The sequence below is a fragment of the Misgurnus anguillicaudatus genome, chromosome 4, assembly GCF_027580225.2.
Source record: "Misgurnus anguillicaudatus chromosome 4, ASM2758022v2, whole genome shotgun sequence".
Lineage (NCBI taxonomy): Eukaryota > Metazoa > Chordata > Actinopteri > Cypriniformes > Cobitidae > Misgurnus > Misgurnus anguillicaudatus.
In genome coordinates this window covers 26614411-26641698 of record NC_073340.2, presented here as the reverse complement: position 1 = coordinate 26641698, position 27288 = coordinate 26614411, and the positions used below count along the sequence as shown (strand labels likewise).

Here is a 27288-nt window from a genome sequence, read left to right as displayed (position 1 = left end):
TGCGGAAACAGACGGTTCCTCTGGGCTTTGAGTGTGAGGTGTAGCTTTCTGCCTGTAGTGGAGTGCAAAATCCATAAAGGCAATAGCAAAAGCTATCTCTAGGCGTTATTAAATACGTGATGGCAGTTGCACTTAGAAGTGAAGTGTGTTTGTGCTCTTGTGCTCGCATCACTTGTTCGGAGTGGTCGTTAAGTAGGCCTACTCTTTTTGAATGGCTTACATTCCAACATAACAAGACTTTTTTCATTTTCTTATGAGTCCCTGGTGGCTGTTAGTTACATGAATTATTTAGGAAAGAAAAAATATTAATGTGCCACCACCTTTCCTAGAAAGATTATACAGAGGGGGGTTCATAATTGATATATGTCTAATTGTATAGTTTTTATAAATTAATAGAACGCCTAAAATTGTTCCAACAATGCAATAAATCTCGCAACGCAAAAAATCTTGCTCCCATTGCAAGTTATTTGGCAGCATTGTGTGCATTTATGCCTAAGTGCCATTTACACCTGTTTGGCCCATCATAGTGGATTTAATGGCATGAATACGCTGTGGGGCAAACAGTACAGAATTGTTATGCTCATGCAACAAATTGGCTTGTTTATTTATCATCACATCTAGCAGCATCCACGCCATAAAGGTTCTCCGGATTCCTTACAAAAGCAAACAACTATTTCAACCATAAAAGTGAGATTAGGTTACTTAGCTTTCTTTCCTCTGAGAAAACTTTTCTCACCAGTTTATAGGCATTAAAAAATACTGATTTTAAAATATCGACCAATCACAAATCTAGCAAATACACACTGTGGCTTATCAGCACCTCCTACTGGTCTGGTGTTTTGGGCAAACGGCCAGCAGGCCTGGGCGATAATCCAGCCATGCAGTTATCAATCCCTTAATACAAAGCCAAGCAGAAGAGTGACTCTTAAGACTTGCTTATACTGCACGAATGAGAAATCTAGTAACCCCATAATAAAACCTAATTTATCTAATTTAGCAAAAAAAGACACTGACTAATTCTAGGGGCCAGAGAGCAGATCTGGCATCAGGCTTAAGATTTGTTATTCCTAGTGTTAGTGGGGACAACCAAACAACTCCGAGACAAGTATGTAGTGCCTACTACCTGATTCACGGGGGCCAATAAACAAACAGGACCCTGAAAGTTAGACCACTTCTAAATCTCTTCTACCTGACAGTGAACCAAAGTGATCAAGGCACCGACGTCTCTCTCCTTTTCCTGCTTTTCCCTCTTTCTCAGTCCTCTTATCCAGAAAGCTAATGCTTCCAGTTTGGACGACTCGAGTGAAAAAGCCAAAGCAATTAGAGCCACCGCTCTTGGGTGCCCAATAACTCATTAGGAGTGTAAATGGTCAGAAGCCCTGGGGACTCCCTGCTGAGTGCAATTTACAGCTAAAACAAGCACCGCATCTCCAGTCCGCACCATTAGGGCCGGCCAGTCGCATTAATGCAATTTGTTTTTGTTCAAGTTTGAAATTATGATGCTGCCATTTTAGTCCCTCTTTTAAAGCCTCTGCGGCGTTTAGCAAACATGTCAATTACATGCGCGCGGGGAGCTCGGATCGCCATACTACAACTAAGAGCGGATTCATAATGGTGCCGTTATTGCTTGACATAAGGATAACAGTACAAACCGCTGTGCAGAACGTCAAAAATAAACGACAGCAGCCTTTATAAAAAAATCATTTGACAAGGCCAGTTTTCTTTCTAGTATTAATGTATTTTCTATCGAAACAGGAAGCCTAGACAGGACGTATCAAAGGCCTAAAAAGAACGATTTCTCTCTATTTACACAAGCAAAATTCCTAAACGCATTTAAGAATTTGTATATCTGTTTAAAGTTGACTAGCACATGGATAGCCTTAGAGGGACATTCCACTTTTTTGAAAATATGCTCATTTTCCTGCTCCCCTGGAGTTAAACATTTGATTCTTACCGTTTTGGAATCCATTTAGCTTATCTGCGGGTCTGGTGCTAGCACTTTTAGCATAGCTTAGCACAATCCATTAAATTTGATTAGACCATTAGCATCGCGCTAAAAAATAACCAAAGAGTTTCGATATTTTTCCTATTTAAACCGACGGAGTTGAGATAATAGTTCGAAAATAGTCCCCTGCCATTGAAAGTTACTAAGGGGACTATTTTCGGGCGCTGCTTAATATCATTGCGCCTCCTGCAGCCATGTTGCAGCAGCAAAGTACTTGATTGTTGCGCCAGAATGAGAGTGTAGTTCCTGGCCGTATCTGCCTAGAAAATCGCAACTTTTAATTTTCCATCGGTCTTGGTACACGATGTGACTACAGAAGAGTCAACTTTTAAAAAGGAAAAATATCAAACTCTTTGGTTTTTAGCGCGATGCTAATGGTCTAATCAGATTTAATGAATTATGCTTAGCTATGCTAAAAGTGCTAGCGCCAGACACGGACATCAGCTGAATGGATTCCAAAACAGTAAGAAAGTTTCACATTGGAGGGGAGCTGGAAAATGAGCATAATTAAAAAAAAGTGGAATGTCTCTTTAAAGCTAACTTACCATGGCTGAAAACTCCAAAACTTCAATTCTGATTTTATGGGATATGTTAGAGCCATAATACAACAATTAAACTTTTGAAAGTTAAAGGATTTCTTTTACACCTATGTAATGTAGTGTTATGTGTCTACCACAATTCAAAATCGTGTTTTTAAATGATACTTTAATTTATTAATGTTCTTGAAGCTCAAGTAATAGTGTTGCATTTGCATTACCAAGGTAAAGAGTTTGATTTTCAGACACATCACATACTGATAAAATGTATACTACACATTACGCACTGTTAAACGGATAGTTCACTTTAAAATGAAATTTTTGTCATCATTTACTCATCCTCATGTTGTTCTAAACCTGCATGATTTTTTTTCTGACAAACACAAAGAAAGATATTTTGAGAAATGATGGAACACAAAGTAGTAAGTGACCATTGACTTTCATAGTAGGACAAATATTTTGGAAGTACTGTGATAAATGACTAAGAAAATATTTTGATAAATGATGATTAGCACACAGTTGACGCTACCCATTAAATTCCATCATATTTTTTTATTCCTACTATGGAAGTATATAGTCACTATCTGCTGTGTGTTTACCATAATTTCTCAAAATATCTTCTTTTGTGTTCATCAGAAAAAAGAAACATGAGGATGAGTAAATTATGACCGAATTTTCATTTTAAAGTGAACTATCCCTTTAATGATTATACAGTATAAAAATAAAGACAATAAAGCAAATAAAGAAAAATAAAAGGGCTAAGTGTTCTTGCACACACAATTCATTTTCTTTGAATATAATAGATTAAGTGATGTTTACTTCATTGTTTAAGTAAAGACAATATTTTGGTTTAACAGTGTAATCATTAAAGTTTTAATCATGTTTTGAAATTAAAGAAAACATTATTATATGAAATATTAATTTGTTAAGTTTTTCTCATTCAAACTGTATGCTTGGATAAATATTGAACTGGATGCTTGGATAAAGATGGCACTGTTTTTTTGTGTCACTGCATAATCTTTCAAGATTGAAAGTCGTCCGCACAAGACATTTAAATTTATGCATTTGGCATAGTGCATACAATTAGTATATGTAATTTAATTGGAATCAAATCCACATTGTTTTAAGCAGCATTCTCTACTAGCTAAGGTACAGAAACACTAACACAGTGAAGGTACAGAAGCACATAAATGCCTGCACACTGAGAGAGAGAGAGAGAGAGAGAGAGAGAGAAAGAAAAAGAGAAAGCACTTGCCATGTTATCTGCACACAGCCATTACATCCCTGTAATCTCAGTCGGCAAGTAATCAATGACTTAACAACTCGCCCTCAGCTCGTTTCAAGAGCCCGATCCCCCCCAATTCTACTCTGCTGCCCCTGAGACCCCATCCCCTCCCCCTGAATCCTCTCCACCTGCGATAAAATACGCCTTTGCTCCGATGAAACCCCTCTCTATGTTACAATCACGTAGATTACGGTCTCAATCTGAGCAGATCAATGGCCTCCCAGGAGCGAGTGACCGGCTAAATGAATATGTGCGGCTTCTTCTAACAGGCCTGGTCAATAGGCCTCTCATTCACAATGGAGACCTTTTCCTCATCCAGCTCCGGCCACGGCCATGGTAGAGTTCTCCGCTAATGTTTCGTGTATGTCGAGCCAGTACATAAGAATGATCAATTAGTGAGTTATTCATGTTTTAGACTATATAAAACTGTATAAATTCAATTGCTAATAGAGGTGAGAATACTGCCCACATGTAGCCACTAACCCTGGGTTCAAATGCTCCTATGGTGCCAAACTGTAAAGAGGACAATTCAGCAAACGTCAGATGAAACCTACCGCCTCTATCAATCTCTCTCACTCACACGCATACACACCCACCCTCTTTCTATCATCTGGGCCTATCTCTCTTTCGCCTCTTCTCCTGAGCAATGGCCCAGCAAATTTCCTGGTTCACTTCACTGAAATGTGACAAATACCGTACGACACGAAGGGACTCAAAGCTTCTCCGTCTCAGGGTCTCGCTCACAGTGCCAAAGAGCGAGCAGGCCACCTTTCTTTCATGGATACCTCTCAATATCAGCATGGGACCTTATACACCTGTACACGTAAACGTAATTGTGCGGAACTACTGGGGCGAGTTAAAACATCTACCCATCATTCAACTATATGGACACACCATATACTGTACACGCAGCAAATTAAATGACTTAATGGTTACAACAAAGGCCAAATAATCAGTAGGGATGCGCATGAGTACTTGAACACTCAACTTAACTTTGAAATTTGGATATAGCATGTACACACACACTTAAAATTAAAGGTACTGAAAAGGTTCTTTACAGCAGTGCCATAGAGAAGAACCATTTTTGGTTCCTTAAAGGAGACATACCATGAAAATCTGACTTTTTCATGTTTAAGTGCTATAATTGGGACCCCAAAGCTTTTATCAACCTAGAAAATGTGAATAAGATCAACCCAGTAACTTAGTTTTGGTAAACCATTCTCCACAAGCATGTGGAAAAATAGGTCATTGAAATTTGTCTCACCTGGTGATGTCAGAAGGGGATAATACCGCCCCTTAACCTGCACTATCCAGAGATCAGCTCATTTGCATGTTAAATGACACACCCGAAATATCACATTTTTGCTTAAACCTACAAAGTAACAATTTTAACATGCTATAATAATTTATCTATATGATATTTTGAGCTAAAACTTCACATATGTAATCTGGGGACACCAAAGATTTATTTGACATCTTAAAAAAGTCTTGTGAAATGTTCCCTTTGAAGAAATGTGAAATGTCTTGTGAAATGTCCCCATTTCTTTCATACCTTTTATCTGATATCTGAAGAACCTTTTTTTTTTTCAAAATAAGAACAGAAAAAAACATTCAGCCAAAAATGATTCTTATATGGCATCGTGTAGCACCTTTATTTTTAAAAGTGTAGACCACAACCAAAAAGTTGAAAATAGTGCAGACGCCCCTCCACAGCATTTGGTTAATAATTTATCTTTCGAGTGGACAGAATGACTAAAATGCTTATTCCTAATATTCAGCACAAAATCGTTCCACTTAAATAATTTGCTTCATTTGAATTTTGGACATCTTCAGGGTACTATTAAATATCAGACTCATAATTAGTTGATTTAACCTTAAAGAAGGAGACTTTAAAAGTTCACAGTCTTGATATGTCGGACCAGCGCTCGTACTGGACAAGAAAAATGAGCTGTGATCCATTTTAATGTCCTACTCAGTAAAAGGTTTTAAAATGACCTCAGATCGCTAACGCCGATGAGAAACACGGAGCTCCCAGTAAAGGTGCGAACTACAGATAGGAATGAGCTCATTAAATATTTAATTTTCGAATTTCTCAAGTGACTTTTCTCCTCTTAAATCTTTAATGAAGATTAAACATTTCTAACAAAGACTAATCAACAGCCCTTAAGATAACAATCACAAAGGAAAAGAGCTGTAATTGGTCCATGTCTCTATCATAGTCTTTTTAGCGTGCACACACACAACACAAACAAATTGTCAGCGAATTGTACAGAAAGGTTGTAATTTGGGAACATATTTGAAACTGACTGTAAGTGCATAAATAAATCTTTACAGCAGCATTGCTATATTTGATATTCTACGCTAGGTACAGTCGAAAATTATTTGAAAGCACTAAACAGGAGAAGAGGGGGGAAATGTGTCCGTTTTGAAAAGCACGGGGCATAAACGAAGGTGACATGTGAGGAAATGGAAATCTGCTCATTTATTTGTGTCTTCTAGCGTGTGACAGACCATGTATGTTAATGTTCTCCTCAGTCTTCAATCAGACGATCAGATTGGGAAACTGATAAAACCTCAATATTAGCTGAGAATATTACTAAACAGGGAAATGAGACAAGAGTGAAAATTTGAGAATGGGGGCAAGATAGACAGCCAAACGATTTCAGCATCAGGTAATCAAAGGGGTTCAGGTTAAAAAAAGCCATTTTTCATCTTGTTTTTTTTTTGTTGTTGCTATTTTACAAATTCTCCATGAACTTATTATGACTTGTTAGAGATAAATCCAGTTGCTTGAATATGTCAGATTGAATCTTCTTCCTTCTTTTATGGATGTTGTATGTATGAGAAAGACTATTAACTGCTTAACCACCTCTCTCCAATTCATAACCACAAATTATATTTTCAGGCCACTAGGGCAGTAATTCATAACCAAGGTTTTGTGTACCCCAGTGGGTACTTACATGTTTCTGGATAGGATTTTATGTTTGCTTTGTTAAACCTACAAGTCTTTGTACAAATCAGTAATTCACGGCAGATTAATATGATCAGATCATCTATGTGGTATTTAAATTTCACCAAAGACTACAAACAATTAATATTAGGTAATGATAAGTATGAGACAAAAACAGATTTCTGGTTCAGTTTCAATAAAGATGTTTGGGGCTTTACTGGTTGTTGGAATACAATGCATTAATAAAAGTGTGATCTGCTGTGATCAAACTAGCTTATATACAGTACACTCTCAGAAAATAATGTCAAAATGTGTACCCCAGCTGTCACTGGGGATGTACCCTTTCAAAAAGTACGGCTGTGCTAGGGTTACAAAGGGGCAGAAAGTTTCCGGTAATTTTTTAAAAAACTTTCCATGGGAACTTAAAGGTACACTCCATTTAAAAAAACGCTACACTCTAAAAAACAAACGGTGCTATATAGCACCAAAACAGTTGCTTTGGATTGTAACGATAGAAGAACCATTTTTAGTGCCATATAGCACCGGTGAAGAACCAGTGAAGCACCAGTGAAGCACCAGTGAAGCACCTGTGTAGAACCATATAGTGCTATGTAGAACCATATGTGGTGCTATATGGCCCCTATATGGTTCTACACTGGTGCTTCACTGGTGCTTCACTGGTTCTTCACCGGTGCTATATGGCACTAAATGGTTCTTCTATCGTTACGATCCAAAGCAATTGTTTTGGTGCTATATAGCACCGTTTGTTTTTTTAGAGTGTAATTTTCCAGCTCCCCTAGAGGTAAACATTTGATTTTTACCATTTTGGAATCCATTCAGCTGATCTCCGGGTCTGGCGGTACCACTTTTAGCATAGCTTAGCATAATCCATTAAATCTGATTAGATCATTAGCATCGCACTAAAAAATAACTAAAGAGTTTTCCTATTTAAAACTTGACTCTTCTGTAGTCACACCGCGCACCAAGACCGACGGAAAACCAAAAGTTGTGACTTTCAAGGCCGATATGGATAGGAACTATACTCTCATTCTGGTGTAATAATCAAGGACTTTGCTGCTGTAACATGGCTGCAGGCGCAATGATATTACGCAGTGCCTGAAAATAGTCACCTGCCATTGAAAGTAACCAAGGGGACTATTTTCGGGCAGTGTGTAAAACCACTACACCTGCTGCAGCCATGTTACAGCAGCAAAGTCCTTGATTATTATACGCCAGAATGAGAGTATTGTTCCCAGCCATATCTGCCTAGAAAATCGCAACTTTTCATTTTCCGTCAGTCTTAGTACACGGTTTAACTACAGAAGAGTCAAGTTTTAAATAGGAAAAATATCGAACTCTTTGGTTATTTTTTAGCGCAATGCTAATGTTCTAATCAGATTCAATGGATTATGCTAAGCTATGCTAAAAGTGATACCGCCAGACCCGGAGATCAGCTGAATGGATTCCAAAACGGTAAAAATCAAATGTTTAACTCTAGGGGAGCTGGAAAATGAGCATATTTTCAAATGTATATAAACTATATCATATATAAACATACAGTAAATAAACATTTAAGCAGATATGCATGCAAGGTAATACAATCAATTTACTTACGCTCATCAAGACTGGATTTATTTGATCAAAAATCTTTTTTGTTTGATTTTTGATCAAATAAATGTAGGCTTGATGAGCATAAAAAATGTTTCCAAAAAGCAAAAATTAGCAAGTAGTGTGCTGTGTGCATGTGACTGATTAATGTGCAGGGTAAAAATTAAACTGAAATTGCATTAAATATTTGCTGTTTTGAACTATATTATGCTGCAAGACCTTTTTTAAAGTCCCTGTTATAGGCAACTTTGCAATATTTTAAAATTTCCAGTTTATTCCCATTAATTCCCGAAAATTCCAATGGTAAGTTTCCCGCTTTGAAAATTCCCAGAATTTTGCAACTCTAAGCTGTGCACTTATAGAGTTCATTTTAGTACCTCAGAGGTATACATATTGATACCAAGGAGACCTTATTGTTATCTCAAAAGTAAATATTGGTACCAATGTAGGTATCTCTGGTACATATTAAGGCCTTTGTAAAAGGATACTGTACCAGTGACAGCTGGGGTACTTATTTTGTCCATTTCTTCTATTAATGTACAGTATCCATATACAAAAAATGACAAAATCCATATACATACAAATCCAAAAACTATAGTAATTTTTACCGTTTTCTACAGTAAATCATCATATACACAATTACCCTGATATCTTTAATATTGACTGAGTAAAGCCATGTAAAAGACGTCAATGGTATCAAAACAAAAAATAAAGATATTGGTATCATGTCAGGTTAGATGCATCTGAAAGTTTGCTTTGAATGTCCATTTAACAGGTCGGCAAAGCAGAAAGCAAGGTATGCAACTAAAATAGCATCACTTTATTTATAGTCGCCTTTAGACATTCTGTCGACTACAAAGGTTGTATTTACTGTAGATGTCATCAAACTATCATTAGAGTATTAGTAGACTGTCTGCTTAACACTTTGCTTATCCCTCAACAGACTATAAGTAAGTTTGCACAGCAACTTATTTAACTAACCCTAACTCTTACAATCTACTAATACTCTAATGAAATTTGTTGACAGGTGTGTAAAACAAATTCCTGTCTTTCATGGCATGTCCAAATCATAACAGCCAAAGCTCATCACAAGCGCAACCTCCTCGTACAAGCACAACATCGCGAAAGGATGCTCGCACACACACATACACACACTTGCGAGAGGCAGAGGGAAAGAGCTGACTTAACCATTTTTCTCCATTTCACAAAAGTAGCTGCGCTGGTGTCAACATGATGAATGAGGGAATGTGGAGAGAGGGTGCATGCTTTCTGTAGGGTAAGATGGCTCCTCCTCGGTGCCCGTGCCCAGTGGAATATACAAATGAAGGGCTGAGGAACAGCGCTATAATGAGCGCTAACATGTGTTTTCACAACGCAACATCAAAAGCCTCTCGCATTTACAAATGTTACGCAAAGCGTTTCCTTTCACAGTCAATTCTGGCGCTCTCCGCTCGGGTCGTCTGCATTACATGCATGGGTGAATGCGCAGTCCCCACGTACTTGCATACGGTACGCTTGGCTCTTTCTTCTTGTGCCGACATGTGCGAAAATGAAAGGTGAGATTTTAATTGTTTAGCGATGAAGTTATCACGCCGGCAACGGTGCTTAGAGAATGAAATGGGGGACAAAATTAAAACAACTGACTCCAGCACTATCCAGGGCCGTAAGCTGGCACGCTGTAGTGTTTGGAGAGAACTCTCGCCCTCTTAAGAATGCTTTCCTCAGCCAACTATATCCCACTAATTTACTCATTTATATTTAGCCAAGACTTTATATTTTAAAACGGCCTAAGATACACTTACTACTGGGACAGTTCACCTTCTTGTTGAAGTGTTTATTCTTTAATACTGTTAGTATTTTCTTTAAGCCTCTGTTATTGTATACAGAAATAGGGGCCAAAACATATATTGGTCCAAAATCTCAATCAGTTGCATTATATACAGTACTTTGCAAAAGTCTTAGGTCATCATGCCAGAATTAGATTTGTTGTTTTTGCAATGTTATAGTGATCATATATAATTGTTTCTCAGTGTCTTAAATAGAATATTAAAATACAGGAAAATACAGGAAATGTGTATATAGTATTAAAAACTGTATAAAAATGTAAACTGATGTTTTAAGATTTTAGGGTAAACTCCCCTTCCAGCAATAACAGGAAACTGCAGGATCTCTTAAACCTAAATAAAATTAAATCCTAATTTCTAAATTTAAAGAAATTGTTTTTTTTCTTCATTCTGCTGAAAAACGCTCAAGATGTGTTTCGTGCCAAAAGGTCACACTAAACACTGACGATGCCTAAAGACGACATTTAGTCCTTAAAATTTTATTTTTTGTAAATATTTCCTGTATTTTCTGTTTGTATCTTAATAAAATAGACTAAAAAATAAATATGGATGAACATTAAAACTTTGCTAAAACAACAAAGCTTGTGATGGTGGCCAAAGACTTTATCACAGTACTGTATATTAAAATGTCAATGCAAAATTAAATATGGGCCCTTATTACATCAGGAGTGGAACCAAGAAGATATTATTACCCGTTTATGACAAATCGCTGTGAAAACAACATTTCTATTTCGAAAAAGCACCAAGTTTAGGAGTTTAACATTTGTCAGTGTTACCAAAAATCACTTATTCATTCTTTTTTTATTTGAAAGTGATATAAGATAAGTTATAAATCTAAAGAATATGTGACCCTGGAACACAAACCCAGTCATAAGGGTAAATATTCTGTTTTAAAATTGAGATTAATACATCATTTGAAAGCTAAATAAGCTTTTCATTGATGTATGGTTTGTAAGGATAGGACAATATTTGGCCGAGATACAATATATTTGAAAATCTGGAATCTGAGGGTGCCAAAAAAAATCACCGATATTGAGAAAATTATCTTGAAAGTTTTCCAAATGAAGTCCATAGCAACACATATTACTAATGATAAATATTTTTTTATATATTTACATTTATATGAAGATAAACGGCATTTAAAAAAAAAAATTAGTTAAAACCACCAAAATCAGTACTGTATCTGGTCAGCATTAAAAAGTAAATTCTTAATTTTTCGCAAAATCCGATATCCACCGAGTTATTCTGTCATCTTTTCTCTCCAAACGTCTTCCTTCTCTGCAGAATGCAATAAATCCGCTCAACAAATCACAGCGCACCATTCCACACATTGTAAACAATAATAAAAAAAAGTAAAAAACTTTAGCGACGGTATCCCAAAGATGCCAGCAGCAATGACAGTGTTATTAATATGACAAAGTAAGTGTTTTGATTAATGCCATTAATGTTTATTTTTTTTAATCAGTGTATACCACATGTCAACTAAATGAATATAACATGGCGCAGATGAATGCACATTTATATATTGATTCAATAGATTATAGCATTTTGGGGAAAAAAGGGTCATGAATTTATTGCATTTTGCGGAAAAAATAATCAGTTTTTATAATAAATCTTTGAAAATAAATTATGGAATTTATTTTTTAACGTTATTATAACCTTTAGATGCTATGTGAAAGTTTGTAACAGAAAATAGTGGTTTTCATCTTGCCACTTTCTTGGTATAGAAAAACACGTTTTTACCGAAATCAGTCAAAATGGATTTATTGCGTTTTGGAACCAAACTCTTCATAATATATATTTACATTTACTTTAATTATCCTTATGATTTTAGGCATAAAAATCTATAATTTTGACCCACATAGTGTATTGCTGGCTTTTGCTACAAATATACCTGTGCGACTTATGACTGATCTTTATCTTCTTTAAAAAAAGTTGACTTGAAGAGTTCTGTTTTTCTGACAATAATACTGAGCTCTAAATTGTTGATGTACCGATTACATGACGGTTGTGTTTTTACAACATTAACTTTACCAACCCTTTTCCCTTGTGATGTCATCAGTCCTGCTTTGTGTATGCAACCTTACACCTGTCCAATCAGAGAGCTTGTAAGACATCCACACAGGTAGCTGCAGAAATTTATTCACAGACACCCACCGTAAGTTCACCAGAGGGTAATGTCAGAGGCAAATACCCCCTCCCCAAACCACTACCAGGGTCCATCTCTCCACTATCCATGAGAGAAAAGAATTTTTACGACTCCATTTCTGCTGCGGCCATTAAACGGCTGAGAGGAGGATTAACGACCAGCCCCTACATTTTACAGTGTTTGATTGAAATGACGCATGACACTGAGGGAATGTCGTCTCGTAGAACAAGTACCGAGAAAGAAAATGTCAGCAACTCAGTGGAGAAAAACTGTAAACTTGTCCAGCCGCGCCGAAACTTTGGTGTCTAAAACACCACAGTTTGTCTTTTCCTTTGGTCTGGATCAGTGCCGTGTGTTTACTTGTGTTGCAGGCTAAAGGTGTCTCTAGAGAGCCTATTGTTTGGGGTGTCTACATTTTCTGAAGGCTGGATGGTGCGAGAGGACGGATAGGGGAGAGGATAGATAAATGTTTGGTACCACCTGCTGGACACGAGATGTCACTTTGGAGAAAAATGAAGTAAAAATGAACAACAGATTACAGCGCGGCTCTTTCTGGTCCAGCAGCACTACAGCCTGTTTCTGCCTCCCGGACCAAGTAGGCTGAATTGGTTGTGTAAAAGTGCCCCATAAATCTCCTCCAGGGACTCTTACATTTTTTAAAGAATGCCCCTCAGTTGGATTATTTTGGGTAACTGTCAGATCTATGAGCAAAACTTGACAGTAAATGTTAGATTAATGTAACGCTCATTATAGTAAAGACCACCAAATGTGTCTATCCATCCATCTATCCGTCTATCCGTCTATCCGTCTATCCATCTATCCATCTATCTATCTATCTATCTATCTATCTATCTATCTATCTATCTATCTATCTATCTATCTATCTATCTATCTATCTATCTATCTATCTCTTATGTTTCTAAATCAAATGAATATAGAATTTTAATTATTGGTTTGAATACTGTTTGCATAAGAAAATAAAAGAAAACGCTCTACCCAAACACGGTCGATACATATTTCAATAAGACAGAACTGCTGACGCAGACCCCACGACAATGTTACACTATCAACCAGTGGGGAACCATATCAATTTAAGCATTTAAAAGCAATGACATGAATCACCTCTATTCATTATATGATGTGTCCATGAATCGAAGATTCAAAAATTAATCTGGGCAGCAGAGCTGGGCGAAGTGGAAACATATGAGCTGAAATGCTCAAATCAATAACTGCATTATTCTTTTATAGCCTGAAGACAGTGATGCATACAAAGTCAGGAATGAGTCTCTCTGATGATCCAAGCAGCTCACGAAAGGTCGAGGGTTTACAGTTCAAGTGTATGAAGGTACAAGAGAAATAGCGTCGACCCCAACCGAAAATCCATTTAAACTTCGTTAACGTGTTGAATTTCAGGAAATGGCAGTTTTGTTAGATATTTTGCAATAGCATGGACATTACCAGCTCTTTTTCTATAGTGCGCTTTCAGAGCAATGTGTTTTGCCGAAAAAGCATTAGGTCCAATTCAGTAATGGGACATAATTCAGCTGCCACCAGGGTTAAAAATGACTTCCTGGCCGGTTAATACACCATTCCTTCAAACGTTCCCACTGAATTCTCATCATGCGCGATCCCTTCTTCTTCTAGGCCTGCTTTTCAGCCATTTTAATTGTAATGAGCCCATTGTAAGCTGCACTGGGTGAGATGAAGGGCTCATTATCCTCATAAACAACAGCCCGTGCCTCCTTTGAGAGGCCTCAAATCAGTCTGATGACTATCCTCACCCTCTCCGCTCTCCAACGTGAGCATTGCGAACTTAATAATGCAACACTTCTACACGATTATCATTACGTTTTTTTTTCTTTGTTAATTTTTGATGAGGAACTAGTGGAGAAACATCTCTGAGCGCCGAAAGAGCATTAACCAAAAGAAAACACATAGCTTTGACTAATCATATTAGCGTGGCAGGTTGTAAAAAGTGGAAATGGCTAAAGCTCGGCACATCTTTGCGAGTACAAACCGATGCTGCTGGTTGGCTTGCTTTGAGCTAAAAATACACGTAGATCTGCCTCTTTACGTAACAACTTTACCTATTTATTAATGTTATTATATTTTGGGATTAGGGAAGACCTGTTTAATATTGAGTAATCCCAGCTGTAACGTACCGTGCTTATCACGACACGTCAACCACATCGCAATCAACCCTTGCCGGTATGACACGAAATAATCAATGTTGCGTCACGCCGCTTCAAAGAACTCCCGATCCCGTCCGAAAAGCATTTTAAAACATCAAAACTTTCTAATTAAACGCGTGTCATTGCGATTCTGATGTGATGCCTGTGATTTGGCCATAGGGGCTTCCGATGAGACTTGATACAAGCCAAACAGTCGCGGGTGTAATTACAATTAGAAAGCACTCATTTGAAGAGCACTCGTAAGGGTGAGTGCGAGAGAAAAGCCTCTTTATATCCAAAGTGTGACCTCACAATTGAACTTATCAGCAAGCCACTTAAAACATCTCTGCACCGACACAGCAAGGGACCTTTTACGAAGATAAGCTATGGTTTTACTATAAATACAACTATTTGAACCATGGTTATCAAATATTAACCATGGTTTTGCTACAGTAGCCATAAAGCCACACTCTAAAAAAACGATGATGGTTGTATGTGCCAACAATGGGTTAAAAACAACCCAGCATTCTTTTAAGTGCATGGTTTTACAAATTGTAATCAATATGCCAAATAGCTAATTTTTCATAATGCACAGTTTATCATTTGATCAACCAACCCAGAAAACAATAGCTGTCATTTTCCTGTCTAGGGTTTTTACATTTTACTACACTCTAAAAAATGCTGGGTTATTTTCAACTCAGCGTTGGATCAAAAAGGGATAAGCCCAGTAATTTAACCTGTGCTGGGTTGTTTCAACTCAAAATACTGGGTTGTTTTAACCCATTGTTTTGTCAAATATAAACATTTCCTGGCAAAATTTCAACCCAGCTGCTGGGTTCGTCCCTTTTCGACGGGTTGTTTCAACCCAAAATACTGGGTTGTTTTAACCCATCGTTGTGTCAAATATAAAAAATTTCTGGTTAAATTTCAACCCAGCTGCTGGGCTCGTCCCTTTTCGACGCAACACTGGGTTGTAAATAGCTCAGCATTTTTTAGAATGTACACTCAAAAAATCCACTTTTGCTAATTTAACGATGGGAAAAATGGTTTGTGCGGCAAGCGCAGAGTCGAAAAAGGTGGTTCCTATTCTTGTAATGACTAATGGGTGTGTTTTGGGCGTAACGTGCAATTAACCAATGAGAGTCTCAGCTCTCATTCCCTTTAAAAGCCAGTTGCGCTCGTGCCATGCCGATTTCCTATTTAGATGGTGGAATTTGTAAACTGAAAAACTCAGCGGAGGAAGAAGACCACCAGTTTAAGATTGATGTTAAATTTTTGTTGTTGTTTTGAAATGGTAATTAAAACCTTTAAAAGTCGTTTATATCCACAGGTACAAAGTCATTATATACAATAAATCTGTGGGGTAGCATTTAAAAAAATAAACATTTTAAAATAGATGCAATATTTGCATTTGTTTAAAGCAAAACAATTTTAGTTACTTATCAGGCTACAGGTGAAGCACCTCTTTACGCCTTTTAACGTCTCATAATCGGTCCTCATTTATGTCCAATAATAATCTTTTACATTTTAATCCTTAAATTTTTTGTATTTAAAAGCATTTGTGTGCTGCTGCGCATTCATGTGTGTGATAAGCAAACGTGCGTTGTCGTCCTGTTTATAGGCACATATATTACTAACGTGCTCATTAAATAACATAAACAGCATTGCGCCATTGACTTTGGACTTTAGAGCAGGTTTTAGTTGGTCAATGGTGTAGTCTATTTTAGTTGCTTAGCAACGAGCCAACAATGCGCCTGAACACATCTCGTTTTCAGACCACAACGCCATGGTCGCAAAATTGGGCACAAATGCATTTGCTTTTTAAACAACGTGTCGCTAAATGTGAAAATGACAATTGCACCGGGTTCAAACTAGCAAAAGACCTTGCATCGTGCATTACGCCGGGTGTATGATAGGGCCCACTGTGTTTGGATTCATGTATTTATTCATTTTATTTAATTTATTTTTGGGCTATGGTTGTGTCTTTTAAATTTTCATTGACAGCCTAAATTTTTCCTTGTTTTAGCCCAGGCATCTGGGCTGTGTTTGGGTGGCTATTAGACGTCTTTTAAATGCAAAAATGCTGGGAACACAAGTGTGTGTAAATGATGAAGAAATTTCATTTTTAGAGCTTTATCTTTAAAGCCTGTTGCATACACTGCAAAAAAATTACTTACTTAGTATTTTTGTCTTGTTTTCAGTACAAATATCTAAAAATACTTAAATCAAGATGTATTTTCTTGATGAGCAAAATGACCTAAGAAAATAATACTAGTTTTTAGACAAAAATATACAATTTAAGTGAATTTGTGCTTAAAACAAGCAAAAATGTCTGCCAATGGTGTGAGAAAAATTTACTTGAATTAAGTGTTTAAGAAAAACGAAATCTTATTTCACAATTTTTTTTTCTCACCCCATTGGCAGATAATTTTGTTTTAAGGACAATTTCACTTAAATTGTATATTATTTGCCTTAAAACTAGAATTATTTTCTTAGGTCATTTTGCTCATGAAGAAAAAGCATCTTAATTTAAGAATTTTTAGATATTTTTACTGAAAACAAGACAAAAATACTAAGTAAGAACGTCATTTTTTGCAGTGTATTAAATTTACAGACAGTGTACTGGGTTATTTTCGAGCCCAGCCGTTATTTGACCCAACAAGGGGTCGAAAACAACCCAGCATAGGTTAAATTATAACCCAACAAGAAAAGTTAATCCCATTTTGACCCAGCGCTATTGGAAATAACCCAGTATTGTTTTGTGTATATTCTAAAAGTAACATGTGAAAAGTGCAAATACAAAGCAAACACATTAAGTGGCACTTCTTTTCATTCATTTTTCTCTGGTTTCTCTCATTTTACAGCATTTTTACAACATCTGCTGCATTTTTAAAGTCTCCAGTAAGGTTTTGTTTAGACTGAGAGTAATTCTGCATGTGTATTTTCAACACTGTGCACTTGCACACAATCCATCCGCCATGATTTAGGCCTAAAACAAACAGTTCGCACAGGCAGCAGTGGAAACAGCACACACCACTCTCCACCAGCCTAACCCGGTTAGTATCGAACAATTCCTGGCAATTTCATTTAAATTGACAGATCTGTAAAAGCTGCAGACGTTAAGAAAGAGAGCAGCGTGGCAGTCAGGTACAATCTTTGCTCTTTCACCCCCGTACGTTTGAAAGCGACCGAACAGTGAGCCGCGAAATCCGACGCCCCGAAGTAAGCTCGTCCACGCCAGTCGAACTTCACAACGTTTGGTATTCGAGCGTCTGAGGCGGGTGATTAATTTGAGCTGAAGGAAACACGCCGCACAAATTATGCTTTGCTAAGCGCTTAAAGGAAACACTACTTTAGAGGGAGGAGTGAGTTTCTGACCTTGAGTATCTTTGTTAGTCTTGGATCAGATGGTCAGTTTAATGCTGAGTTCAGGGCGTTTATGGTTACAAAATATCGGTGCCAGACGCGAGCTGGGTCTATCATTTCATCTCATTACTCAGTTGTCACAAGGGATTTTGAATCGGGCATCAATGGACTTTCACCTTGTGAATTCAGAACTCAAAAAATGCACACGCACCTACCTTCACAAATAATTTAAACCGATCCAGCCGGCTATAGTCTTATATAACACAGAAATAAAACCGTATTTTGCTATTTCGTGAAATTATTGCGATGAACAAACTCCTATATTTGCCAGAATATATTTGCACTTTTAAAAAATCGTAATGACAGCAATTCATCAAACGTTTACTCAGCAGAAATACAACTGCGAAATAAATGATTTTGGCAGGATGATAAACTCACTCGTAAGAGTGATTTGTGGATAATCAGACAAAATGGGCAAAAATTGCATGAATAATTTGCAGAACCGTGAGCGAGACAACAGCACTGTTACACAGCGTGCTCCAGGGGTTGGAGCGTCGTCGTCTGTGGAGACATGGCTGAATTTGACTAATGCCTCTCTTGCTGTGAACAATAGAGACGAATGTTACTTTAAATCCGAAATACTTAAATCTAGCTTTCGATGACTCCAGGCAAATATCATTAATCACGCGGGGCCCACCTCGCTCAGCACGCGCGTGCACAACCAGATGATGGTTTTCCCCGACTCAATCCATCACGCGCGTGTCGTGAGCGCGGCCCCTCGTACCGGCTGAGAGCCTCCGAGAAGGGGCCCTGCTAAGTAAAAGAGTTAAAACAGCTGTACCTGGCGCTGGCTGCTGCTCTCTAAGCAACCCAGCACCCCACTTAGAATGTCATCTAGCTCGATTCAAAAGTGCGTTACGCCACAGAGCTCATTGTTTGATGTATGGTTCCTCATCTTTACAATTTTGGGAATAACAGGTCTAACTTATCAATCTGGCACCGTGAAATCCCACAGCTTACGGTTTTAGCACATCATGCGTGGGGGTGATGTCATCAAGTGACAGCGCTTCCTCTTCTCATTATGGGGCGTTTTTTAGACAGGCCGATAAAAATGAGAAAGGGTGCCATTTTAGAACATTCAATTTGCCTGAAAGTGAATCAAGTTATCTCCATTATTTTACTGTAGCTTATCGAGTTAAGGAATGTGACAGCGCGAATGCACCACTACTTACTTGTTGCAGGCCACGAGCCCTTTGCTCGCACGAAACTCAGTCGCAGCACGAATCCGCTAACACGATCGTCATAATTGCCCTTAATGTCTAAACATAAATGTTTACAGCAAACTGCATTGTGATGTTTGGCAGAGCCGTTTCGGAGACAACATGGGGGCAAAATAGAGGGAAAATGCTATTACTATTTGTGAGTAATATTTAATTAATGACTTTCATAAATAATGAATAGAGCGGATGTAATTGCAGATGTTTTTATGATGACAGGCCGGGCTTTTTTCTCCCTCTTTTCAATTACCGTCCAGTACAGGGGGGGGAAGAGAGAAGGAATAGAGTTGGAGAACGAGGGAGAGAGAGAGAGCGAGTAAGCAAGAGAAGAAAGAGGGAGAGAGAGAGGCTGGTGGAGGCAGAATTAAAGAGGCTTTTTGTCGCGTTTAATATCAATTCATTCCATGGACTGCTGACACAGGCAGTCCGGAGAGCCCAGGATTTATGGCTCCCTCTAATGGGCATGCTCAGAATCAAAGGCCTGTCGTCAGCACTACTTTAGCCACCCCTCTCTCACTCCCTCGCCACAGCCCTCTCCAATCCACTTTTAAAGACACAGTCTCATTTACGACTCGTGTGTGCAGAATGGGCCGGTTTGATTGCCTCAGTCATTCTGATCTCATGAGGCAGCTTTACACTGCCGAGACACTAGGAAGGAGGGTGCGTCATTAGGGTGTGCGTTCGGAGTCGTAAGGTAAAATCAATCTATCTGAAGCAGGGTTCTAGTAAGGTAACCGATCCTCGGAGGAAACACCCCAGACAGACGGGAAACGATGATGACATTGAGATGTATAGCGGATAAGGATGGTACAGAATACAGAGCGAGAGGCTGGAAATGTAAATTGTGCAAAAATATGATCGTTTGTAGGATCACACTTAACAGTTTGATCAAACCATTGCTTGCAATCACTGTTAAAAACCATATTTTCCTAATAAACACGGTTTACACCTGGAGCTGATGTCTGGTATGGAAAAATATGATTTTATTTGTAGTAGTGTTAGATAGGGTTATGATGAAATTAGAAAGATCCCTAGGCCATGATGTTTAATAATGTGGACATTAACAATCATGTTATCCAGTATGTCTTTCGGAATTTTGAGAGTAGCCAAAAATTCTATTATGGGTGTTTTCACATCTGTAGTTCGGTTCATCTGGTCCGGACCAAAAGCAAAAAATGATACATTGTAGCTTTTTTAGCAGTTTTGGTTCCTATTCACACCCCACTGATTGCTCTGGTTCGCACAAGTTAAAACAAACCAAAATTCAGTCATGTGATAAGGTCCATATCACTTATTGGCCACACCGAGGGGCTAACCTTCCGATCTCCCTGATGAAGCCAATACGGAAGTGACTTAAACTGCAATTCATCTACTGGCCGCTAGAGGCAGTCTCCAAAAGGGAGTCAATTCCCATAGACCTCCATGTTAAAATGGCCAACTTTACAGTAGAAAATAATATGTTTACAGCCTGGTACAAAAATAGTTTTTGATCTGTATAGCTAAGTTTACCCTTCATGACAACTGTAAGGAGGGTGAATTTTTTTTTGTAACTCATCCGTTTAAATGATATTAAGCTTTAAAGTTCTGCATAATTAAGGAAGTGGCCACTTAAATGATGGTTGAACAGCCACTGCAGTCACTAGAGTCGAGCTAGGCGGGCGTGGTTTCAGCAAACAGTCACTTTAGCTTCACCCACGTTCCACCTCCTTACCCATTTTCGGATTGATGCGCAGTGATGCGCAGCCAAGATGGCGACGGCAGGCACCGCCTGCTTTAAGCTTCAAAAACGATCTTCAGAAACCTATGGGTGACGTCACGGACACTACGTCCATTTTTTTACAGTATATGATTTGAACGTTTTTCCTAAACTGCTTCTCGATTGGTCAGAATTAATGTGCGCGAAATTCCAACGGAACCCCGGAAGTAAACAAAAAAGGAGGAAAATACAGCAGGCACCGTGGACATACAACTGCGTGCTGTAATTATGTCCGTGGTTGTTATAACATTACATAGTTTGTATACAGCGCTCTATACAAACTGTTCATTTCCAGAATGAATCACGGATGCGGCGAAGACACCAAATTTCTGGCACTGCCCGCACCTCCTCGCAACTCCAGGTATGTCCGTGATCTGTCATTGTGCTAAGATTGATAATAGAAACTGTCAACAAACACTTCCTCATCCGATAATGCACTGCGCTGCCGACTACAGCAGCTGGTTAAGTTCAAAATGCGCAGTACTTCCGCAGATAGGCCGGTTCGATCTCGGATCGTGTTCTCACCACAAACGAACCGCTCTAGAGTTCGTTTGAAAGCGTACCGAGACCACCTCTTGAAGGAGGTCTCGGCCCGCTTGTTTTGGTGCGCACCAGAGTTCGATTGCTGCATTCTCACCTGCCCAAACGAACCCCACCAAGTGAGCAATTGAACTCTGGTACGATTCAACCAATTGACCATTGACAGCATACTTAACCCACTGAGGATTTGAGGGAAAAATTATTTTTCACATTTTTTTCTGATAAAAATAAAGGGTACATACACTAAAATGGCCACATTTTTTTCGCGATGTTTCCGGCAGAGCAGACCCTCCAATTATTGGTTCTTGGGGTCAAAGTTAACAGAAAAAACACAAATAAAAAGTATGGCAGACCATACTGAGACTTTGGCTCCCCGACTATGTCAATGGCAAAGGGTTTTACACTTTTCAGTTACGTGGAGATTGAAAAGAAACCACCTTATTTGTCCTCATAGTGATGGCACATCAAATGTACAGTCTATTTGTCCTAAACATTAGTTTAGCAGTTTTGCGGAGTAAAAATAAGTTTTTTTTGAAAGCAATAGATGTTTTAGTTTTGTTTGTTTTTTTACACTTTATAGATATCCACTAACCCTCAGTATTCCCCAAATGGTCACAGGAGAGGCATTTGAGATGTTACTACCAGGTGCAAACAGTGATGTGTCTCGACTGACCACTTGATTAGAGTGCATCCTCGTTCACTCAACCAAACAGGACATCACACTCATAGGCTCGTAAAAAACCCACAACATCCACAAAAAACACACTTACCTGCCCAGCTGGGAGTCTCCATGTACAGCTGTGGCCGAGCAGAGGTGGTGTTTAATTCCTGCAAGAGACAAACAAAGGTTTTGAGAAATCTAACTAAGCCAACTAATTACATAAAACATTGCATTTCTTACAAAGAGGTATTATAAACATCCTTTGAATGCGAAGGCCCGTCTACCATAACAAAGAGGTTGAGCTCCCCATTTACATCAAAGATGGCTCTGGAATTCCATGTTTTTATGTTTGGACATTTTTCCTCATTTTTGTATGCCCTTGTTATGATAATTGAGGCTCAGTCAGGGGACCTGCCGGGTCCAGATAAGCTCAGAACTTCACCAGAACCACCAAATCCTTCACAGGAACCGCCAGCTGAGCTTCATGCTACACTGCTGCTAAAGTGGAACTGCCATGACATTCGGAGAACGCACACAAATGCAGGTGTGGAGAACAAAGGGAAGAAAGCTCAATTCGAATGAATACAAATACATAAACATGAACTTCTGCTGGGTTATTTTTAACCCTATGCTGGGTAAATATTAGCATATTAAACCTATGCTTTATTGTTACCTCAACCATGAGTTGATACAACCCAGCATAGGTTTATTTATAACCCAACATGTGTTCTCTCCCAGAATTGGGTTAAAAATAACCCAGCATAATTTCGAGTGTGGAAGTCGCTAACATGCATGAACCGCAAGCACACCGGCCGCACCTTCGTCGAAGGAATACTGTAGGACGCCCTGTTTACATGAACGTGTTTAACGCATACCACATTTACGCCTTTCATCCTAACTACTCCAATTGCATGGATAACTTTTTCTGACTGGATGCTCAGCCTAACACATTTACATGTATGCATTTGGCAGACACATTTATTCAAAGTGGTATTCAATACAAGCTATACATTTTATCAGTGTGTGTCGAACCCGTGACTTTTGCACTGCTAATGCAATATCTACCAACTGAGCTACGGGAACAATAGGAAGATGAAAAGAATAAATCGTGTTTGTTTGACCCGGAGCGAAAATGAGTTTGATGTTATTGAGCGACTGAACTATGAGCAGGTTGGGCTGTGTGTTTGTGATAGCAGGTGACCTCAAATCACATTCTTATTTAGAGAAACATATTTGAGAAAGCACATCACCCAGAGGAGGAGAAAAGAAAATGCCATACAGTGATATAAAAAAAAATAATGGGGAAAAATGATAATGCTGCAGTTTTTCTTTGGATGGCGAAATGTATACAACCGAACACAAGGCCCCAGAGAGCGAATACAGCACTCGGCACAAAAGACCCTGTTAGAGCATTACCGTAATTACACAGACATAATGGCCTTTATTGCGGGCTGTTCGGATTAAATATGCATAGTGCCCCGTCCATATCCACGGCCTTGATATAAGTGTTGTTCCTATGTGTCATTTAATTGTCGACATTAATCTGAAATATAGAGGCACTGTGTTTATTGAAAAATGCCGAAACTAAATTTCTTTCGCTTTCCTGCTCGTCATTATTTCATTTTCTCGTTACCTCTGTTTGACTCTTTCTCGCTTAAAAACGACATCCAACCTTCTCTCTCTCTCTCTCTCTCTCTCTCTCTCTCTCTTTCTCTCTTTCTCTCTATCTGAGAGAGTCTGTAGCTCTCTGCAGGGAAGTGTCTAATTCCATTCCGAGTGTTCCCCTCTGTGGTCAAGAGTAGAACTGAAACCCAGAGATGCGGGAAGTCTACTGGGAAATCCAGTTCACTACCGATTCGGTGAAAATTCATTTCTGAGGAATTTTGTTTCGCTTGCCTGAAAGCAGGCTCGCGGGGTTGGAAATGAATAACAGAAGTGTGCATGTCAACACATCCCTGAGTGTATCGGCGTCCATAAACTCAGCGTGCATGTACACAATGCTATGTTCCGAAACCTAGCGAGTTCCCTATGGAGACAGCATTTTAAAAGATCATAGACACACTTAAGTTTGTTCCAAAAAGTAGGTAACTTAAAGGGACATTCCACTTTAAAAAAAAAAAATTTGCTCATTTTCCAGCTGCCCTAGAGTTAAACAGTAGATTTTTACGGTTTTTGGAATCTATTCAGCTGATCTCTGCGTCTGGCGCTAGCACTTTTAGCATAGCTTAGCACAATCCTTTGAATCTGATTAGACCATTAGCATCACGCTACAAAAAGTAACTAAAGAGTTTCGATATGTTTCCTATTTAAAACTTGATTCTTCTGTAGTTACATCGTGTACTAAGGCTGACGGAAAAGTAAAAGCTGCGATTTTCTAAGCCGATATGGCTAGGAACTATACTCTCATTCTGGCGTAATAAGCTGCTAGCAGGCGTAATGATATTACGCCCTGACCGGAAATAGTCCCCTGCTATTGAAATAACCAAGGGGGCTATTTTCAGGCAGTGCGTAATATCACTATAGTTCCTATCTATATCTGCCTAGAAAATCGTAGCTTTTAATTTTAGCTTTTTAAATATCGAAACTCTTTGGTTACTTTTTAGCGTGATGCTAATGGTCTAATCAGATTCAATGGATTGTGCTAAGCTATGCTAAAAGTGCTAGCGCCAGACCCGGAGATCAGCTGAATAGATTCCAAAAGCATAAAAATCTACTGTTTAACCCTAGGGGAGCTGGAAAATGAGCATATTTTCAAAAAAGTGGAGTGTCCTTTTAATTTTGTTGCCTCGTAAGACACCGCATTTTAGTCAAATTCCAAGGCAGCCTCACATGTAAAGACAACCCCAAAATCCATGCAACATGTGCAATAAAATAATCTAATAAGTAAAAATAGTAAATGAGGCAAGAAAGATATTGATTGTAAACATAGTTAAAAAAATAAATAGTGTAAAAAGATTATGTGGCTTTGCTGCCCATACTAGATATGAGGTTCTGTGATGATTGGGATGCTGCCTTAAAAGACCGTCGTCTATGTGGGCAGTTTAGTATACTGTCAGTAATATAGGTACAAAAGCTGTCACTAGGGCAGAACTATTTTATAAAAGTACACCTTTGTACTTAAAGGGGACATCTCATATAACTTTAAGATGCAAAATAAATCTTTGGTGTCTCCAGAGTACATATAAGAAGTTTTTAGCTCAAAATACCCCACAGATAATTTATTATAACATGTTAAAATTGCCACTTTGTACTGTAGGTGCATGTGAGCAAAAATGTGACGTTTTTGGGTGTATCCTTTTAAATGCAAATGAGCTGATGAAATGCAAACACTGATCACCATAATGGTGGTTTGTTGAAATTGAAACTCAATTGTACTGTCAATTATTTTCTCTCTGCACTAAATGGCAGTGCCATGGTTGGATAGTATAGATTAGGGGCGGTATTATTATAATCAGATCCCCTTCTGACATCACAATGGGAGCCAAATTTTAATGACCTATTTTTTCCACATGCTTGCAGGGAATGGTTTACCAAAACTAAGTTACTGAGTTGGTCCTTTTCAAATTTTTCTAGGTTAATAGAAGCACTGGAGACCCAATTATAGCACTTAAGATTTTCATGACATATCCCCTTTAAAGATTGCATATTAGTGCCTAAAAGGTATATATTGGTGCCAAATGTATACATATCTATCCCTAAATGGTACATATAAGGACCTTTTTAAATGGTAATGGCCCAGTGACGGCATTTGGACCATTTTTTTCTGATAGTGTAGCTTTTGAAATGAAGCAAAAGTGCAATTCACAATTCCAAAAGACATTTTGGGGTTTTACGGTTCCTTTAACTTGGAATTCAAAACACAGTAAATTGTGCTTGAAGCTGGACTTATACAACTAAATAAAAATGGAGGATGTAAATTTTTCTCATTTTCAAGCAGACACTAAAGGATGGTGCATTATATTGGTGCATTAGTGTTTCTTAAAATGTACAGTAGGTGCATTAAAGTGTGAAGGTCCATCGAGGGCTGACACTCGACCTTCTTATGGATCACCATAACATAGACACAACACACACGCACACATATGAACAAAGCACATGTATTGATTTCATCCCGACAAAGCTTGTATCTCACAGCCTCCTGTCTCCTGTCTCCCTACCACACTGTCTTACTCTCTCTCTGTAATGAATTACCATGCACTGGGCTCCAGTATTTTTGGGACCACGGCCAAGATAATTTGTTATTTCATCATAAGTAATTAAAAGCTGTTTCTTTTCCTGTTGTGTCGTAGCTGATTAATTATTTGGACGGTAAGGAGGCATAAATAACCCAGAACTGAAGAGTGCCGTGGAAAAAACTAACAATAAAACAACCATCACTCGGGCTACGCTGATGTTGCAAGCAAAAAAAGAAAATAGCATCTCACTGAAGTCTATTTGCCCAGCAATTTAGTTTTGCACACAGCAATAAACACTACACTGTTGTATGATGAGAACAGTGCAACAATGTCCTATCTAAACTATGAATGCATGAAAGCACATAACTGTATACAAAAGCAGTGTATTGTCAAGTCAGATCAAATGTGAATTCTGGACTTTCACAACATTGCTCTTGTGACCTGTCATAGCCAGTAGCACAATACCTACGAAAAGACAACCAAGAGATTCAGACTGTCGATTTTGTGTAACATAAATATACTTCCTGTGGCCACACGTTAAAAAAAATGCTGTGTTGTTTGACAAATATTTTTTTAGACATTTGGGTTATCCATGTTTTACCCAACCATAGACTGTAAAAAAAAAGATGGACGACGAGACATCGCTTCCTTCCATTGTAATGAATTGAAGGCAAAATGTCCCACCATGGGCACTGCCATGTTATGCAAAAATGTCAGTTTGGAGCCAGGGCACGCGCAGAAGGAATCGTCCGTGGAGCCCGGAGGCGGAGCCGCGGTATCAAACTTCCGCCCAAATGCTCACGCGCCCAATTCAACCACACACCTTAAAAAGTCTCATTTGACTGTTTGCTAAAATAAGTTACTGTTTTATCAGTGTGAAACAACACAGAAATCGAAAATTAATAGTTAGTTTTATCCTCAATCTTCCCTTGAAGCTCCGAGAGTTTGCTTAGAGAAGCTGTCAA

At 38.4% G+C, this 27288-nt stretch overlaps 1 protein-coding gene across 1 annotated transcript in view; it reads right to left on the bottom strand.

Annotated features, from left to right (window-relative positions):
* rbfox3a (RNA binding fox-1 homolog 3a) overlaps positions 1-22315 on the bottom strand; it is a 264526-nt gene extending 242211 nt beyond the window's left edge. Inside the window, exon 1 of the mRNA XM_073867060.1 lies at positions 22258-22315. Within this exon, the coding sequence (XP_073723161.1) occupies positions 22258-22279 (22 nt within the window). The 5' untranslated portion in view covers positions 22280-22315. The remainder of the gene's footprint in view (positions 1-22257) is intronic.
* Between the last annotated feature and the right edge of the window lie 4973 nt (positions 22316-27288).